The sequence below is a fragment of the Psittacula echo genome (assembly GCF_963264785.1).
Source record: "Psittacula echo genome assembly, chromosome: 4".
Taxonomy (NCBI): Eukaryota; Metazoa; Chordata; class Aves; order Psittaciformes; family Psittacidae; genus Psittacula; species Psittacula echo.
This window is the reverse complement of record NC_137738.1, coordinates 21,016,761-21,036,388: the sequence shown is the minus strand read 5'-3', so window position 1 is coordinate 21,036,388 and position 19,628 is coordinate 21,016,761. Positions and strand designations below refer to the sequence as shown.

Below are 19,628 nucleotides of genomic sequence, written 5' to 3'. Positions count from 1 at the left end.
AAAACTCTGGATAATAGTGAATAAATTCTGGCCTGCATTGGCCTGTGGGGTGGATTAAATTAAACTTGTTACTATTTTTTTTCCCTTTCATTTAATTGCTCTGATTTTTTATAAATGTCAAGTGTCTAATTATTTATAGTGTGCAAGGTACTTTGTAAGCCGTATACCCACAAGCCTGTACTCCCCATGGCGCACATCTTAAACCAGTCAAATACATGGCAGTAAATGTCACAGGCAGCAATATTCAGAAGGGAAAGCCAAAAGGAAGCACGAAAAGGAGGAATGTTTCTTTAGATTCTTGCTGTGTTCCTGTCTAAATGCACATACACTGAACAGGCACCAGTGATACCAGATAGGGCAGGGTGGATTGGTGTTCTCCTAGGGTGCCTTTTTTTTATAACCTTTATGTTTGTTTTCCCATCTGAGTATAGATAATGCTGTCTGGAGCAAACTGGGATCTGTGGCCTCTGAAAGCTATCCATCTTTCAGCTGAAGTGGAAAAGTTCATGCTTTTCAACATGAGTTTAGGAGAGATGAGCAAGCAGAATGCAGTATGTGGAAAAGGAAAACACTAGAACAGAATGTGGCTGAAATGGAAAAGCTCTGAGGGTGATCAGCTTAATAGAGAAAAGGATGGTCTTTGTCCTGATACGTGAGAACTTCCCTCAGTCAGGGGAAGTGGGTGTTTGCTTGGGGTTTGTTAGTTTGTTTTGGTGGGGTTTTTTGTTTGGGGTTTTTTCATTTGGAAATAAGACATCAGAACCATGAAACTTTGTTTCACTTGTGTGCAGCTCATGCTTCTGTCTCACACATCCCCTCTTTGCTGTCTTGAGAGTTTGCTGCTGTCACACCATTTTTTTAAAGTGAAGCTTCCTTGAGCAGAGAAGACATAAAACTTATTGTCAAAGCATCTACAGGAGAGTTCATTCTAGAAACCTTTGGACAACCTGTGGCAGACAGAGCAGACAGGCACAGATCTGTAGCAGTATCTAGCTTTGTCATGAAAAGGCAGCCTTGCAACTCTGACACACAGGCCAAGATTACTTTCAGGGTTGTGAGAAATCAGAATGCTCAGAGAAAACAAACAAGGGCATGTATGTATGTGTGTGTGGTTTTAGGAGAACTGCACTGTCCTGCTCCCTTCAAGGAAACTCTGATCAGAGGGTACTGTGGCCTACAGGCTCTTGCTCATATATCTGCTGCTTCACACTCCCTCAGCCAGATTGTTCTGTTTTCTCAGACAGGAATGTTACTGATACTTTCCTTCCTCAGCGCCCCACTGATAATACTGTTCAGAGAATGCTTTATTGTACCTCTGATGCTGAAAATAGTTTTCTACCTGTGATGAATTATTCACCCTGTTATGAGAGAGAACTGAGGGAGGGCTTGGGGGAAGTGTTCAGTGCATCTGCTATAAAAATCACCAGTAGCAGGTAAAATTGCTGGGTGGGTGTGGTGACATTTACTGCACACTCCTGTTCTTGCCTGTCTGTCAGGGATGAGGCTGGATGTCCTCTCCTTTTCTAACATCCAGGAAGCTGAGCATTTACTCACTCCCCAATGCAACACGCACAGCTTGTGTTACTCAGATGATTGTATTAGGCTAAGATAATGATCTGGCTTTTTACAACTGTTAACCTGCTGTGCTGAGAGAGTGTTGCTGCTTTGGGCATACTGATCCATCGCTGGCAAAGTGCTCTTGCAGCTATATCATTTGCTATGAGCAAAGAACACTGTCCCTATAACAGCACGTTTATATCCACGGAAGTAGTGCCTGGGCTATCCCTGCTGGTACTGGCTTCTGGACACACAGCAGTGCGTAAATATTCCTGTGCTCATCGACACAGTGACACTGCAAGTATGTAACAAGTGTCGGGTATAGAAACGTCCAGGGTACCAGGCGCTGTGGAGCAGATGGGATAGGAGGAGGGGGAGTAAAGAGGAACACAAGGAAGGAACTAGAGGACTTTTGGGGAAAACCGTGTTTATTCATGACCGGGGACTGATTTTTAGTTTGTTTTTAACTAGAAGATAAAGGTCTGAACTAGCTGCGCGTGTTTGACGTGTTTCCCTCTACCCCTCCTCTCGACCTCATGGTTTTGACCTGAATCCCTGACGCTCCCTGTGTTTGCCATCTACCCGCCGGCGGCACGGCGCGTTACAGGCTGGTGAGCTGGAGCTGCTTAGGAATAGATGGTAACCGCTCCCAGGAGCCGCAGGGACCTTGACCGCCGCCTGCGGCCGGGCTTCGGGCCGAGGCTGCCGCTCCCGCCTCCGAGCTGCCTCCTGGTCCGACCGCCCGGTTTGAGTCGCGCCCTCACTTCGTTGCCCACCGCCTGCTACGTGGCCCAGGCGCTACAGCGCCTCCCTGCGGCCCCGCTGCCAGGGCTGCGGCGCGTCCTCCCGACCCACAGGGGGCGCAGGGGGCGGCGCTGCGCCGCTCCCTTCCTCTGCGGTAGAGCGCGGAGGTGGGGGGGCAGGACCAACCGAGGTACGGCGGGGGGCAGGGGTCAAAGTTCGGCGTGCCGGGTGGGGGGTGGGTAACGGTGCTGTTGCGCGCGGGTGGGACGGGCTGGGGGTCCCGGGGTTCCCGTGCAGAGCTTGCGTCTTTCAGCCGGCCCCGCGCTGGGGATGGGCTCAGCCGGTGCAAACGGCAGCTGGTGTAAAGCCGAGGCCCTCCCGGGTGTGATTCAGCCCGGGGGGGCGGCACCGAGGAAGGAGCCCCTGGTGGTGTCCGTCCCCTGGGTAGCCTGAAGGTACTGCCTGATCTGGTGGGGCATCAGCATCCCCCAGAGCGACTTGGAGGGTAGTTAATGTTACGCTCTCACTTTGAGGATGTAAATATAATGGATCATTCTTTAAGCAGCTCAAAGTATTTTTCAAAGTGAGCAATAAAAAGACAAATACTTCCTGATGTTAGTTTCCAAAGGATAAGCAGGCCATGGGGAAAAAAATCAGCCTGGAAATAAGCAGAAAGCATCGAATTCCCAGAGCTCTGGGGTCCCAGGGTGACTTATGGGGAAAAAAACATAATTTAGTGTAAGATGGAGCTTGATCATTTTGTGGAGTAGATGTTAAGACAGCAAGTGCACAACAGCAGGGCCCAGGCTGTGTGACCCAGGAAGTTGCTTCTATCCCTGTGTTCATTTCTTATCACAGTCCACCTTGGGCTGGGGCTGTACCTTTTTATTGTACCTCATGCTGGTCTTTCTTTTCTACCCTAGGAGCTCCTGTCTCTCAGATTGAATTCCCAGCAAAGGATGGAGAACATCCTGGCTGGTTTGTGTGGAACCAGCCCAGAGGACCCACTCCCTGTGTGGGTTCATGGCAGCATTGGCCATTGCTTTAATCAGCTGACATTAAATGTGATTCCTCATGTGGTCCTCGCAGTGGTCAGTGCCTGCTTCCTTGGCACTCCAAGGTATGACAACTAACGTGTCTCACGCTTGGTTATTATGCAGGACTGAAGGTGAGGTGGAAAGGCTGGAAATTAGCTCTCCTTAATAATGTATGTGCTTAATACTTAATTAGAGAAGAGCACAATATTATAAAGTTACTATGTTTGTCAGCATCCGTTCTAATTCAGAGTGTGTTGTACAACTCTGGTCCCTTCAGAAAGGAATCCGGAAAGAACGAATTGGGTAGTGAGCATAAAATCACTATAGTGATTATAGTGAGAAAATATTTCAAAAGAATTTCAGTGAATGGAGATTGGGGAAACTGAGAGTCTTCTGGGAGAGAATACAAATCCAAGGTGGCATGGAAAATGTAAATAAAGTAACAAGGGGTTCAGAGAAAACAAAAACTGTTTTTCTGTTTACCCTCTTCTGAAATTCATAAACATGGCAATGTTCAAAGGATAATAAATCACATGATAATGAAATGTTTTGTTGGGCTGTAAGTTATGGACTTTACATACGCAGGATCACTGAAACCAACAGTGACAGAAATAATGCTTCTAGACAAAATATCACAAACACAAGAGAAATCAAGGACCGCAGATGAGACACAGAGAATGCAATCATCTGGAATTGGTGTTAAAGAAGTTAAATATAACTTTGTTGTTAGTCCTCAAGGTCTGCAGTCTGATTTGACCATGAAATATCACAGTTTGGAAACAAATTTCTGCAGAGAAATACTATTCTTTGGTAGCACCTGAATCTCTGGTATTGATCAGATACTGGGCAATATTGGCCTGATGTAGTTGAGCAATGCCAACGTTCTGAAAAAGCTACAAATCGAGGGAGGTGAATCCAGGACTTTAAGTATGGGTGAATGGATAAAGAGAGTAAAAGGAGAGGAAGAAAGGAGAGTACTGACTGAGAGGTGATGGAATTTCAACTGTAATTTTTTTCTCTGTTCTTTCCTCCTTAAGAATCGGCTCCCGAGTGCCTTGCAGGCCAGGGTGGGGATGCAGAATCACCGCATCCTTAGTACTTGCTGGCCTATTCCTTGTTGATACCATCCCAGCCACCATTTCTCAGCAGGAGCTGGGCCCTGTGTACCTGGAAGTGCTTGCCAATGGCACTGCTGCCCTGACATGGCTTACGCACAGCCTTGTTCTTCTCACGCTCTGCAAGTCCATTCACAGCTTTACCAGAGGCCCTGCAGCCCTGGCGCTCCTCATTCTTTTGCCCATACCTTCATTCGTCATCACGCTGGTGTGGTACTACCAAAGTGGGACAGCTTGGTCACCTGCCCACCCTGCTGCCTCCTCCAGATTCGCCATTCTCTGCCTTCAGCTGGCCTCTCTGCTTGTGTATGTGATAGCCTACCTCTTTCCCACTGCTGGCAGGCAAGGCTTCCTCTCCATCAATAGCTCCTGGCAACAAGGCCAGCTCATCTCAGAGCCAGGGATCCCAGTGCCTGATCAGCAGAGAGTGTCAGAAGATGGTGAGAGCTGGCTCTCACGCTTCTTTTATATTTGGATGAACCCTCTTATGAGATGTGGCTATCAGTGGAAGCTGAACCAACCACAGGATGTCTGTGTACTTCCTCGCCAGCTGGAGGCTGCCAGGGTCTGTGAGCGGTTCTACTCTTGTTGGCAGAAGAAGGCAGCTCTGCACCAAGTAGAGGAGGAGACAGTGTCTCTTACTAGCTCAATCATTGCTGGAGGCGATGGGAATAGCAATGCCCCAGACAGCTTGCACCGTGGCCAGGAGGCCGTGCAACTCTTCTCAGTCCTTCATGCAGCCTTTGGGCTTCGTTTCTACGCCCTTGGACTTCTTAAGCTGGCTGGCAACCTGCTGGGTTTCTCAGGTCCTCTGCTTCTGAACCTGCTGGTGAACTTCATGGAGTCACGGCAGGAGCCCCTGAGCCACGGGGTGCTTTATGCCCTCGGGCTCTTTGCTGGCTCCTTCCTGGGTGCTCTTTTGCGGAACCAGTTCAGCTATGAGGTGAACAAGGTGACACTGATGGTGCGGGCTGCCGTCATCTCCGCCATCTACCACAAGGCTCTGCGTGTCAGCAGTGCCAGCGTTACGCGCTTCACAGCAGGTGAAATTGTCAACTTCATGAGCACGGACACGAGTAGGTTGGTCAACTTCTGCCTCAGCTTGCACGAGGTGTGGAGCCTGCCTTTCCAGTTTGCCATTACCCTCTACCTCCTCTACCAGCAAGTGGGGGTAGCCTTTCTGGGAGGCTTGGCCCTGGCACTGCTGCTTGTGCCCATAAACAAGGTCATAGCTAACTACATCGTGATGAACAACAAGGAGATGCTGAAACACAAGGATGCACGGGTCAAGGTGAGGGCAAGCTGATGACTCTGGGGCATTAATTCTTTCAGGATTTTCTCTCTGAGTTTGTTGCTGTATTTGCTCCCTATTTGTCCCTAGAACACTGGCATTTTGGCTGCTTGTGATGATCCAAAGCTGTTGGGAAAAATGCTAGAGAGAGCACACACACACAGACACTTGGTTCAAAAGTATTTCAGGGTGATGCAGTTTCACCACCCACAAGATAGTGAACCTCTAATGCTTGTCTTGTTCCCTGGGCTAATGCAAGTTCCCTTGCAGGTTTCTTTTCTGCATGTAGTACTTAAGGTAGGACTCCTGATTGCCTCCTCTAGAGACGCTTCCAACTAGGATTGCTCCAGTAATGCCATCAGTGGTGAGGTGGCTTGCAGTCTGGACAAAGGCAATGCTCATGGATGTAGTGGTTTTATATTGCTCCAAGCTTAGTGCCCTCAGTCATCTTTTCCACTGATTTTTGCATATTTGCTGTGCCATGTCTTTGCCACATCAAACATTAGATTCCCACCTTTTAGCCTTGTATTTCTAATGGAAGGGACAGCACTTTCACTCACCATTTCCATCATGCTTTGGAAGTATTAAACATAAGTCAACTCCATGTTAGAACTGTTGTGAGCTGTAAACTTACTTCTTTTTCCAACACAAGGTGCATCAAGTTGTAATGGGTAAGCTGTACTTTCTTCAGCTATGAAGGAGAGGTTTGCTGAGTGAAGTCTGTCTTGCTAGTTTAGTTTTGTGTTGACTACAGACACATCTCAGCTTGCTCTGCACAAGCTGGCCTGAGAGCAGGGATTAGAGGACAGCATGTTAATGGGACACCTGAGCTGCAGGATGTGAGGCAGCCAGCCTCTGGATACAGGCTAGCTGTGCCAGGGCAGCATCAGCCTGAGGGTCTGGTGTTATTATCTCAAGGTGCTGTGAGGTCAATGGAGGTAAATGGCATCCAGGCTGGAGATAGTAATTCCATGTATCCTTTCACCTGTGTTGCACATCCTTCAGTTGTGAAGTAGGGTAATATTTTGCCTTTTTCTGAGCCATACACGGCACAGGTGGTTGAGGAAGCTGGTGGAATGAGTAAGAGCAAAGTTCCCAGTAGCTGCCGCTTGAGTTTATGTCTTTGATAGCAATGAATGGTTCCTGGTATCTCTAGCCTGGCCCTTAACAGGAGGCAGCTGCAAACCTGGCCCCTGCCCAGATGCCTAGCTGACATTTGGTGTCTTAGGCAAGCACTGGTTGTTCTACGTGATTTTCCTCTTTGCCTGCAGCTAATGACAGAGTTCCTATGTGGCATTCGTGTGATCAAGTTTTATGCCTGGGAGAAGCACTTCAGCACCAGGATAAATGCCTGCCGGGATAAAGAGCTGCAGAAGCTACGAGCCATCAAGTACTTGGATGCTGTGTGTGTGTATCTGTGGGCAGCACTGCCTGTTGTAGTCTCCATTACTATTTTCATCACCTATGTCCTCTTGGGTCACCAGCTCACTGCTACAAAGGTGAGTAGGTAGTAGGGAGAGCTCCAGTCTTGTCTCATACAGAGGACAATCTACAGTGGGGCTACAGTCTCTGGGAAATAAACCCAGCTTGTGTCTCCCCACAGCTCTTCAGGCTCTCACTGGTGAAGCTATTTGGAGGATACAAGAAGCAAGGGAGGTCTTGCCTCTAACTCATGGCTGTTTCCTTACCCATGCAGGTGTTCACAGCATTGGCCCTTGTCGGGATGCTTATTCTGCCCCTCAACAGCTTCCCATGGGTGTTGAATGGGACCTTGGAAGCTAAAGTTTCCCTGGATCGAATCCAGTGTTTCCTTGAACTTGTGGACCAAGACCTGGAAGCTTATTATGCCCTAGGTAATGTCAGAGAATGCTGCTGGGCTTGGTACCCTGGGCAGGGGACACTTGGAACAGAGAGCTGAGGTGTGAGGCCCAGGGGCAGTACTGGAGGGCAGCTGGCTGTCATCCCCATCATTCAAGACATTCAGTTGTCAGGGGCAGAGTGAAGGCACTTCATGTCTGTGGGAAGTGGGAAACAAGGCTGTAGCATTCTCTTTACCAATAGTAGGCCATTGCTTGTCCTCACAAACCCCTGTTGTGAGCATCCATTTGGAAGAAGCTACTCCCTCCTCTTTCCAAAGCTCTTCTGAAAATGAAACCATCAACAACCTTGGCTTTGCCTGGCAGAAAGGATTGAATGCACGCCCCTCTCCTGAGTCATTCCTGCTCTGTTTTTCTCCTTCCTTGCCTTTTGCCAGCTCCCTGCCATTCTTCTACCTTCAACAAGTTATCCTTACTTTGTCTCCATGACAGCCAAGAGGTCACCATGTGTGTCTGGTGGGAGCTGGAGACAGGAGGGCTGGAGGAAGGGAGGTATAAGTTTAAGAGCAGGTCAGCAGGCAAGCATCTCATTCTGTGCTTGGGTCAAGGGCATCATGGCAGTGCCTTGTCTGTGGCCTCATCCATTTGGGAACAAAGCTGATAGTATCTCTGACACCAGGTGCGTTTAATTTTCTGGCCTTCTCATAGTAGTGCAATGCTATGCTGCTTTTCTCTTGCAGATAGCCCTTCAGGTACTGCTGTTGCCATGGAGATGCAATGTGCATCCTTCTCATGGGTGCCAGTTGAGGAGGAAAGCACCAGGCAGCCCTTATCCACAGGCAGTCTGCAACTGCACATTGAGAACCTGTCAGTGAGAAAGGTGAGCAAGGCTGCAGCAGGTAACAGAGAAGAATGGCACTAGAGAAGCCAAATAATGGAGCGGGGGGAGCATGTTTTCATGTTCTCCTCGTCTTACAAGCTGTGCATCAAAATTTTCTCTTGGTCAAGAGGCACATATCACAACTCTCAGAGCTGAAGGGTATTGGAGGAGATTCAGGCGTGGCTTACAGATGAGATAAACCAGCTCCCTCTGCTTTCTACCACTGCTGAAGGAGAGGACTGGGCAGGGAGCACAGCTGGGCTCCAGAGCTAACACTCCTTGCAGACTTGTGTCCTGCTATATCAGGAGTCTGGTTTACCCAACAGCTTCACCCAGCTCTGCTGCTGAACCTGTGAGATAATCCTTGTTTGTAACAGCAGTCAGATTTCTTACAGTGGCTCAAGAAATCTGGACAAGCTACTCTGTATTAGCACATCACATTGCTCTTTTTCGTTTCCCTTTGCAGGGGATGCTTCTGGGGGTTATTGGGAAGGTTGGCTCTGGGAAAAGCTCTCTGCTTGCAGCCATCGCTGGAGAGCTCATTAAGTAAGTAGCCTAAAGACTTCTCTCTGATTGGCCCCTCCATGCCACAGCAGGCAGGGACTATCCAGTGTCATCCTTATTTGTAGGCCATTTTGGTCTGCCAACAGTTCTCCTTTGTTGCCCTTTCTACCCACTTCTGGTGCACTTGCAGACAAGGTGGACGAGTGTATGTTAGTGACCTGGAGCAAGGATTTGGTTTGGCCACCCAAGAGCCTTGGATACAGTTTACCACTATCCGTGAGAACATCCTTTTTGGGCGGGAATATGATGCAAGGCTGTATGAGGAGGTGGTGGAGGCCTGTGCCCTTTCTGAGGACCTGAATGTGAGTAGATGACAGCTGGGTTTTTCAGGCAGAGCCTATTAGCAGCTGATGCTTTTTTGGATAAGAAGGAATTTCCCTGGGATCTGGAAGGGCTGAGTCTGTGGTGTTCCTTTCAATAATTCACTGAATTTGAGCCTTATGGCTGTATTAGCCAGCAAACCTGGCTGTTACATATGGTAGGAAGCTAGTCTTCTCCTCCCAATTTATAACCTGATGCCTGATTTTCTGATGTGAGAAGCACTGAGAGCAACTGTTTGCTTTGGTGGGAGCTACAAATACTCTGTAAAGGCAAGATACTTACTTGAGTTTTATTTTTATTTGTTTATTTCAGAGTTATCTTAGACTAGAAGTCGCTCTCAGTAGATAGTTCAGATGTGGCCACCCTATTGTGGAGTATAAGAGAGTTTAGTTGCATAAATGCCAAACTTGCCAATTGTCTGCAGAACCAGTGTATAGACTGTTGTATTGTTCAGTTTTTGGTAAGGTGTCACCCTAAGGAATTGTTGCCAGAGTCAGGGGAGGTACCTCACTGTTCTGGCTCTGGGTCCCCAGTAGTTTCCTGTCCTTTCTAACTGGATTTTCTTGAATGTTTCAGATTTTACCAGCAGGTGACCAGACAGAGGTGGGTGAAAATGGTGTGACACTCAGTGGGGGACAGAAAGCTCGAATAGCCCTTGCCAGAGCTGTTTACCAGGTAAATAGCAAAGGAGTCATGCTGTGGCAGATTGTGCCCAGTGCTAAGTCAGATGTAAAGAAGCTGGAACTACCCAGCTGTACAGTGTGCTCTGGCAGCATGTCTTAAACCACATCTGCTGGCCAAAATGTGCTGGTGGTTCACCCCACAGCAGCACTTGTACTTTTCATTACAGCAGGGCCTGCAGCTGTATCCTTGTCTTTTGTCTCCCTCTCAGGAGAAAGAGTTTTACCTCCTTGATGATCCCCTGGCTGCTGTTGATGCAGAGGTAGCCAACCATCTTATGCAGAAATGCATTCTTGGAGTTCTCAAACACAAGACCAGGATCCTTTGCACCCACAGGACGGAGTTTCTGGAGAAGGCTGATGCCTTGTTGTTGATAGACAACGGCAGAATAGTTAAGACAGGTACACTGGCTGTCCTGTCATTCATTCATTCATGCCTGTGTGCCAGTCTTGAAATGGCTTGAGCAAAGATGGACATGAGGGAGTAGGATTAACTAGTGGGAACCCAGTGAGAGCTTGAGGACTCTGCTTGTGGGCAAAGATGGGCTGGAAGGGAATGTGCAGATGCACAGATAAAACAGGACAACCCTAGAGCTGGGGGACTAAGGCAGATCTGTACTGGTAGATGGGGTTGTTCCTCCCCAGATGCAAGACTCTACACTTGCCCGTGTTGAATTTCATCAAGTTACTCCCTGCCCAACTCTCCAGCCTGTCCAGGTCTCGCTGAATGGCAACACAGCCTTCTGGTGTGTCAGCCACTCCTCCCAGCTTAGTGTCATCAGCAAACTTGCTGAGGGTACATTCAGTTCCCTCATCCAGGTCGTTGATGAAAATATTAAACAGCACTGGTCCCAGCACCGACCCCTGAGGGACTCCACTAGTCACAGACCTCCAGCTGGATTCTGCCCCACTGACCACAGCTCTCTGCCTTCGGGTTGGACTAGATGATCTTTTGAGATCCCTTCCAACCCTTGGGATTCTGTGAAGGCCATAGCAGGTTATATGGAGCAGGGCCTTTAAGGGTGCAGGTACTGTGAGAGAAAACAGATGTTATGAGAGAACAAAACTGCCATTTCTTAGCAAGAGGCAGTGAGTAACTGACAGCTGTTCCTCCCAGACTGCAGTTTTGCATGTCTCTCTTTGCAGGTACACCAGCTGATACCTTGCCACTTGTGGAATTCTTCCCCAAGTTCAAGAATATGGACAAGAGGCAGAAGAATAAAGGTCTGTATGTGGCAAGCTTGAGGGGGGCTGGGCCAGCACAGCTCAGCTGACCACCCAGGCAGAACCCGTACCTGGTAGCTGCTGGCCTTAGAGCAGATATCCCACCACCTTGCTCTGCTGTGGCAGTGCTGATTGGTGGGTAGTGTGTGCATAGAGGAGGGGAAGCCCTTGTCTCATTGGATATTAGTCTGGAGCACTGTTTGAATCTTGTTCCACTCGTGGTCCAGCTTTAAGGTCTGCCAGGACTGGTGCACTATCTTGAAAGAGGAAGGAGAAGGGAAGACAAGTGTCCCTCATAGCCTAGACTTGCTCTGTTCACAGCAAGGAGTAGCTGCAGGAAGAACTTACATTGCACTGACCTTTGCTTTTACCTCCATTCCCACAGCCCCCAATGAACAGGGCCAAGAAGAGGCTGTAGAGACAGAGGCAGAAGAAACAACCCCAAACAATCGTCTAATCCACAAGGAGGAAGAGAAGAAAGAAGGAGCAGTAGCTTTTCAGGTTTACAAGGCATATTGGCTGGCAGTGGGCAGCTGCTTGGCATTATCCATTCTCTTCTCTCTGTTCCTGATGCAAGGTGAGGGAATGGCCCAGCAGCACATCTCTCTTTAGACATTCCTCGCCTCTCATTCCCTGGTTGTGTGGAGTCCAGGGAAGAAAAGAGGCCAGAGGTTTAATTGCTCTCCCTACAGCAGGAAGATCCCTGTTCTTTTTCCCAGGCTAGCGTATCACAGTTGTGAGGGGGCACATGTGGGAGCAGGATCTGGCATCTTACTGCTGCAGTTGTGTGTCTGCTTCTCTAGCAGTGCCCTGTTGCTGCTGCAGCTCAAGGCTGTTCCTGCTTTACTACTAACAGTGGAGCATGCAGGCAGGGGAAGACTAGACTGGGCAGTGAGGCAATAACAGAAGTTGTCCAGGAGCTTCCCCTACAGCTTTTCTGCTTCATATTTGCTGATTGGAAGGTTGAATCCCTCTTTATGTAGTCTGTCTTTCTTCGTAGCATCCAGAAATATCTCAGATTGGTGGCTCTCACACTGGATCTCTGGCATATCCCAGACAGCAAATACTTCTGTGATGGTCTGCTCAGCTTCCCCACCTTCCCCAGAGTTGCTTCTCTTCTCCGTTGTTGGACTTGTGTAAGTGAGATGTAAGTGGACTTGGTCAGGAGATGCCAACAGGAACACACCCCATTTTTGCCTTTAAGTGCATTTCCTGTGAAGATCCTTTTTGAGAGCAGGGATAAACTGACTACCCCACTGCAGGTGATCTGAGTGGCTGCTTTTACGAAGAGAATCGAAATCTCTGGCCTGATGAGGTGCCCAAAGGGCGGCTGCCTGGGGCTGATGGGAGCTAGCTGCATAGTAATCAAAGTGTTTGTCACAGCAAGCCAAAGAGGTATCACAGGAGTATCAGGTTTAAGTGTCCTGGTTTCCCCTTGAGTATGCTCCTAGCTTCTCATGCCCTATTTGTGAGTTTACTGTCATGGGGACCTTAGCAGATTCCTAATCTTCTTCCTTCTGTGTTCCAGCTCCCCCGTTCAGGCTTTGGACACCACCCCAGCCGCTTCCAATGGCTCACTGGATGTGAATTTTTACCTGATAATTTATGGGAGCATTGCGGGGGCCAACTCCCTCTTCACCATTCTTCGGGCCTTCCTCTTTGCTTATGGCACTATCCATGCTGCCACTGTCATTCACAACCGACTGCTCCAGAGGGCTCTAAAGGTAATGGTCAAAAAATCCAGGGCAGGCTGAGGCTTCTTCAAGTCGCTCTGCCTTGACACTGTTCTCCTAGTTGGGAGTAAGGGTTTGGGAGGTGGATTACGGTTTCTGCTGGTATTCGCTGACTATATCCAAAAAAGGCTGCACCACAGCCAGCACAAGGGACCAATGAGCTGAGGTTCTAAATTTGTCCAGTAAACCTTGTTCCATTCCATGGTGTGGGGGAGGGGAGTTATGACTATCACCTGCATCTATTAATTCATTAGGCTTTGATATATAGGAAGATGAAGGCCAATTGAATCAAAGTAGCTTTTGCTACTCATCATAAGCTCAGATTCAGATAAAATTGGAAGGAATCATTAAGCAAGATTTAGGGCTGATGCTGGCATGTGCCAGTTAACTTTCTTTAGCATTTGGGCATCCTTGGGTTCTTGGGCTAGAGTAAGGATTAAAGGTTTGAAAGATAGGATTAGAGGCTAGGATTAGAGGGTTGTCTCACTGGCTGCTCGTGGGCCAGTATGGGATCTGAGTCACTGCTATCTCAGTAGCTGTCTGCCATTCACCACAGAAGGGCTCCGTCCTTTTACCATATAAACAGCATGAGTTACTTGGCTGCAAGTGGATGCTGGCTTTGGAATCTGAGATTTCTTCTTCAGGCGAGGAAAGGAACGGGTCTGTTGTGGCCACCCCTTTGTGGTCTTATCTGCTGCCCATGGTGCTGATCTCCTGGGCACTGTTCTGTGGCTGGATCTCACTGTAGCTGACTGGTTCTTACTTTTTGGTTCCCTTGTTGCCAGGCCACAGTTACCTTCTTTGACACCACACCAACAGGCCGGATCCTGAACCGCTTCTCCTCAGACCTGTACAGTGTGGATGACAGCCTGCCATTTATCCTCAACATCTTCCTGGCCAACATGTATGGGCTTTTGGGCATGCTGGTGATAATCACCTATGGCCTCCCTTGGATTGGCCTGATTTTAATTCCCTTGGCTGCCCTCTACTTCTCCATCCAGCGCTATTACCGGCGCACGTCCCGGGAGCTGAAACGCCTTTACAGTATCACCCTGTCACCTATTTACACTCACTTCTCAGAGACCCTCTCAGGACTGAGCAGTATCAGGGCCATGAGGGCAACACAAAGGTGAGTAGAAAAAAGAGCACCCAAAGAGCCAGAGCTTTGGCTTTATATACCAGGGCCTTTCTGATATGGGGCTAATTATAGGGTAGCAGGAATGCCCTTGGTCTGGGGCAGCAGGAATGGAGGTTAAGTAGTGTAAACCTCTGTTGTGTACCTGCCAGGTTTGAGCTGGAGAATCAGCTGCGCCTGGAGCAGAACCAGCACTGCCTCTTTGCCAGCAACACAGCAATGCAGTGGCTGGACATCCGCTTGCAGATGATTGGAGTTGCTGTGGTTACTGCTATTGCAGGAATTGCTATCATACAGCACCAGAAGCAACTGGGAAATCCAGGTAGGCTGCCAGGGATTGTTCTGTGCCCACTCCTAGGCTGTGGCCAAGGGGTTCCTCCTCTCCTACCCCGGGGTTGCATATCTTTCTACATGGGATAAGATCCAGAGCTTCTGCTCCCTGTCCCTCAGCAAGTCACCCACAGTATAGTGCTTCAGCTCGTGTTCTCCTCGTATGTGTCCCCATCCTCAAGTGGGAACCCAGACTCCAGAGTGCTGACTTCTTTGTTTCTTTGTCCTGCCACCAAGATCCCAGCTGCTTCTCTGCCAATAACATTCTTGCTTATGCTTTTGTCCTTGCAGGACTTGTGGGTCTGGCACTCTCATATGCCCTGTCTGTCACAAACCTGCTCTCAGGCCTCATTTCCAGCTTCACTCTGACAGAGACCATGATGGTGAGTGTGGAGCGGACAGAGGAATACAGCACAGACATCCCCATGGAGCCTCAGGATAAACTGATCCAGGTAAAAGCTCAAATATGTTCTCTAGGACAGGCCCATCTTCTGACTCTGTGCCCTGCACTTGCCTCCTGGGGAGATTGCAGGGTTCCAGTTAATAGGTGGAGGTTCCTCAGCCTTAGTAACCACCTTCATTGCTCATCCTTTACCAGTATGTCTCCTGGGGGAGATGAATCTCTGGCAGGAGGTGGTGAAAGTTGGAATGATGGGAAGGGGAAGGAGAGCAGAACGGGTGCTGGGTCCAAGCTATGAAAGAAAAGCAAGCATAAGAGGGGACTGGAATTGGAGTAGTGCTCTGCGTTGGGTCTGCTCAGAAGCCAGACAGCCATCTGAAGGGATAAATGGGGCTTGGCCTGTGGGGAGGTGAGGCTGAAGACGATACTGGGTCACAGTCGTACCTTGTCTCACCTATGAATCCCTTTTAGGTTGCTGCTGACTGGCCAAGTCGGGGGCTTGTGGAGTTCCAGCAAGTGGTCCTGGCCTACCGAGCTGGCTTGCCTAATGCACTTGATGGTGTGAGCTTCACCATTTACCCTGGAGAGAAGGTGGGGATTGTGGGTCGCACAGGATCTGGAAAATCCACCCTTTTCTTGGCCCTTTTCCGCATGCTGGAGCTGGAATCAGGACAGATTCTCCTGGATGGTGTCAACAGCAAGCTGGTGGGCTTGAATGAGCTGAGGTACGGAGGGCTGAGCACAGTGGAGGGTAGCTGGTGGGGGCTGGAGGCTGAGAGCTGTCAGTGGTTGGATACCAAAGGGAAGAGTGAGGAGCAAAGGACTTATAATCATGGTACCCTCTTGCTGATTGTGGCAGTTTCTTATGAGTTGCTCAGTTGTTTCTGAACAGCTGTGCTAAAGAAACCTGGCTGAGTGTGTTACCTATGTCTCTTTGCCTCTAAAATATGCAGCAAGCAAAGACACCCCACCTCAGGAAGGAAAAATTACAGGCCTTTTTTTCTGTGGAACCCACCCCATGAGCTCTCAGCTGTCATTTGGTTGCAGATCTAGGCTGGCCATCATCCCCCAGGATCCGTTTTTGTTCAGTGGCTCAATCCGAGAGAACTTGGACCCCCAGGGAAAACGGACAGATGCTGAGCTCCGTGAAGTGCTAGAGCAGTGCCACCTGTGGGATACTGTTACTCAGATGGGTGAGTCTGAACCCAGTGAGAAGCAGCTGATGAGCCCTGGTACTGAGACAGGGGAGAAGGCCTTAGCTCAGTCAGGGAGATGAGGAAAAGGGCCAGGTGAATGCATTAGGGAACTGGTTAGGTGAACACAAGGACCAGGGTGGGAACAGGTCTGTGGGAATTAGTGGCATTCCATGAGGGTTGGTGGCGAGGGACTGGCAGATGATGGATTGGGTGCCAAAATCTTGCTGATGAGACCTGGCCCCAGTGGATGTTACGGCAGAGCCTGAAAGATAAGCCAGCCCCTAGTTCTACAGGAGTGTGGCATTTCTGTACCACATGTTGCTTGCATCCAAGCATAAAGGCTCTGGTTCCCAATGCCTGGGCTTGAGCAGAATTGGGATATTGAGTGCTTCTGGGAAAGCCCCAGGCTGGGGAAGCTGTTTGGGGCCCCCTGCACAGAGCCTGGTAGTGTGACTGCTGAGCTTGACCCTCACAGGTGGATTGGACAGCGAGCTGGGAGAGAGGGGAAAGAGTCTGTCTGTGGGCCAGAGGCAGCTGGTCTGTCTGGCAAGAGCCCTCCTGACGCAGGCCAAGGTGAGTGCCCTGCCTCCGCAGAGCAGGGGGGAAGGGGAGCAAGCTGCTGATGGGTGTGTGGGAGCAGCAGAGTGCTCCAGAGTTGGGGTGTGATGGCAGCAGACATCCTGTGCTACCTTCTTGGGCTTTCTCTCGGGAGGGATTGGGGTGTCCCCTGGGGCGCTTGGGAGCTCCCATTACTCTCTGTCCCTGGCAGGTACTGTGCATTGATGAGGCCACAGCCAGTGTTGATCAGAAGACAGACCAGCTGCTGCAGCAGACCATCCGCCAGCGCTTTGCTGACAAAACTGTTCTGACGATTGCTCACAGGTACAGAGGAAGCAGCACTCTGCACCTAAATTCATCCCACCACTCACGAGGAGAGGTGGAGCTAGTCCTACCATGCCCTGGGCAGGGAGGACTCTGTGATGAGGCTTTTCAAGTGCAAAAGGCAGGATCTTGCCTACTTGCCCTTTTTACGTTATTTGCCCCTGGGTGCTGAGAACAGCTGGATGTGGAAATGTGGTACCCAGAAATTGCGGGACAGCGAAGGGAAAAACGCCACATTGTATGGCAGATGGCACTTCCTGGGCACTGCTTCTTGGGACTGGAGTGTGAATCGGACCTTGTGGTTCTGCCAGTTTAGAACAAGGAGTAATGGACAGCTGACTGTCTTGTGGAAAGGAGCAGCACGGAGAGCGGGTAGGAGCAGGTGTCTCTGGCTCAGTAGAGGGCACTGCAGGACAGCCGTGGGCAATGACTGCAGCCAGTTCCTGGGCAGGCAGAACGCTGGGTGTCTTGTTTCCAAAGCCCAGGCAAGACACAGCAACAATGCCTGCCCCGCAGATGAGAAATTTAGGGTTAGAATAGGGAGAGTAGCTAGTTGCAGGGGGAGGGAGGAGGGCAAAACATGAATACTGTGGATACTGGGAAGGGATGGGTCAGCATTAGGTAGTGCTATCTGCCCAGGATGCTCTTACTCTTGCCAAATGGAGAAGAGTTTGGAGGAGGGTTATGCAGTTGTATGGAGGGTGTTTTCAAAACACAAAGGATACCACAAAAATCCCAAATTAGCAGGTGTCAGGGGCTGGTGTCCTGATGCACAGAAGTGGGAGTGATGGGTAACAGGCAGGGTGGGCTGGGCATGGAAAGTGAATCAGGTGGGTCTAGTTAAATACATCAGATAGGACAGAGGCGGGAGGGGTGTGAAGGGAAAGTGGTTCATACACTAGGGATATTATGCGTAAATACAGTAGAAAGGTAAGAGCACCGTGGGCTGAGGTGTGTGTTTGGGTTGGGTGGGGGGGGACCACCCCTGATGGAGGAGTAACTAGAGAGGAGAACAAGCAGAGGAAGGAGTGGCAGAAGGTGAGGCAGCAAGACTGGGTTGAAGATGGCCCTGGCCCCTCTTGCACTCGGTTGAGGAGAGATGGCGAAGAGCAGTAAGGAAAGAGAGGTGGTAATAGAGTTGTTTTGTACCCATGGTTCTTCCATGCCATTCAGCTTTGGGTGAACCATTAATTGGATGGTTAGGTGAAAATCTAGGCTGAGAAATGACTCAGTACTTGTCCCTTGCCCCTCCACTTCACTTCCAGTGCTGCAGCCTGGCACTCTTTTGGAGATGGATGTGTAACCGAAGTCCTTAACTCCACAATGCTTTCTACCTGCTCAAATTGTGTACAATGTCTTCCAGATTTGTGGGGCTGTAGTTCAGCACTGAACAGGACATGACTGTGCAAAGACATTCCTGCTGCCCTGTCTTCCCTCCCCAGGGCCAGAGGTTGCTGCCATGCTTAGTAATTTGGGCGGAACAGGGTGCACACATGTGGTGTGGGTGTGGTGGTTGGCAGTCTGGCAACCACAAATCCACTGGTGGTGACAGTGTAAGCAGAGATGACAGATAGCTGGGGCGTGGCAACTGATGCTCAAGTCCACTTCTGCAGCCCTCAGGAGGTGGCAGATGAGGAAATGTACCAGCAAACAGAAGCAACTCAGTAACTCTCCTGTGGAACAGAGACATCTGGTGCAACCCTAGAATCCGGTGTGCCCTGAGCTTTCCCTCCACAGAGCTTCCCTCTGTGCTCCTGATGGCCTGCCATGCCCAGCAACAGAACAGCACTGCTGTGCTCTCCTAAGAGGTGGTGCATTTCAGCACTGGAACTGGACTGCAGTGTGCCCCTGAGTGCAAAGGGAGATGGTCCACAGATCCTGATGTTGGGAATGTCTTGGGACACCCCTTGACAGCAGAGGAAGCAGTATTCAGGGTTTCTCCTCAGATACACCAATGTGTAGCGTGGTGTTTGCTGTCCACAGGTTGAACACCATTCTGGACTCGGACCGTGTGCTGGTGATGCAGGCTGGGAGAGTGGCAGAGCTGGATTCACCCACCCACCTAAGCCAGAAAGATGGCTCCTTGTTCCAGCGCCTCCTGCACAGCGGGCAGCAGTGACTTCCTCCTGAGCTGAGCCCAGGCAGCCCTCCTGGCTCTGTGCCTGGCTTTTCCATCACTCAGCTGTCAGCCTTGTCACTGCAGGGCCAGTAGCTGCTGAGGTGAGGGAAGGGTTTATTCCTGCCTGCAGACAGTGACTGTGTGTCCTCAGGGATTCCCTGAGGCTCCCCGCATGGCACTGCAGCCTTTCCTTTAGTAGGGAAGATGGGATTTGGTGTTTAGGGCCATGCAAGCCTGGCTCTTGGGATACTGCTCCCCTCCAAGGCTCCCCTTTGAGATGACAGAGGGATTTTCTGCTCACTGAACAATCAGTGAATCCTAATCTGAGACTTAGTCTCACATGTGCAATTTGAAATAAAAGTGGAAACATCGTTGTGAAGCTCTGTTATTCAGGTCCCTGTCCCCTTTCCCCGAGACACAGACTTCCTTGTGACAGCAGTAGTGCCCTCTCTGCAGAAAAACAACCCTACTTCTTCCCTACTTTCAGAGGACACTGACCTTTCAAAGCCCAGAAGGTTGCACCTGGGGACCTTGCTGCTCCTCCTCCACTTTGTAGTGGAAAAGCTCTTCCAGAGAAGAGCCAGAATGTGGTTGGTTACATTA

At 49.9% G+C, this 19,628-nt stretch overlaps 1 protein-coding gene across 1 annotated transcript; it reads left to right on the top strand.

Annotated features, from left to right (window-relative positions):
• Positions 1-3,248: 3,248 nt before the first annotated feature.
• Positions 3,249-19,025, top strand: ABCC10 (ATP binding cassette subfamily C member 10; the record flags this gene model as incomplete). Its single annotated transcript, XM_080616515.1, has 21 exons — positions 3,249-3,421; positions 4,376-5,744; positions 7,016-7,243; positions 7,441-7,597; positions 8,302-8,441; positions 8,908-8,987; positions 9,136-9,307; positions 9,903-10,001; positions 10,219-10,408; positions 11,153-11,230; positions 11,616-11,807; positions 12,231-12,366; positions 12,759-12,954; positions 13,749-14,092; positions 14,251-14,420; positions 14,720-14,880; positions 15,300-15,553; positions 15,876-16,021; positions 16,500-16,597; positions 16,794-16,906; positions 18,890-19,025. The coding sequence occupies exons 1-21, from the start codon at positions 3,261-3,263 to the stop codon at positions 19,023-19,025; spliced, it is 4,620 nt and encodes a 1,539-aa protein (XP_080472641.1). The 5' UTR covers positions 3,249-3,260.
• Positions 19,026-19,628: the final 603 nt, after the last annotated feature.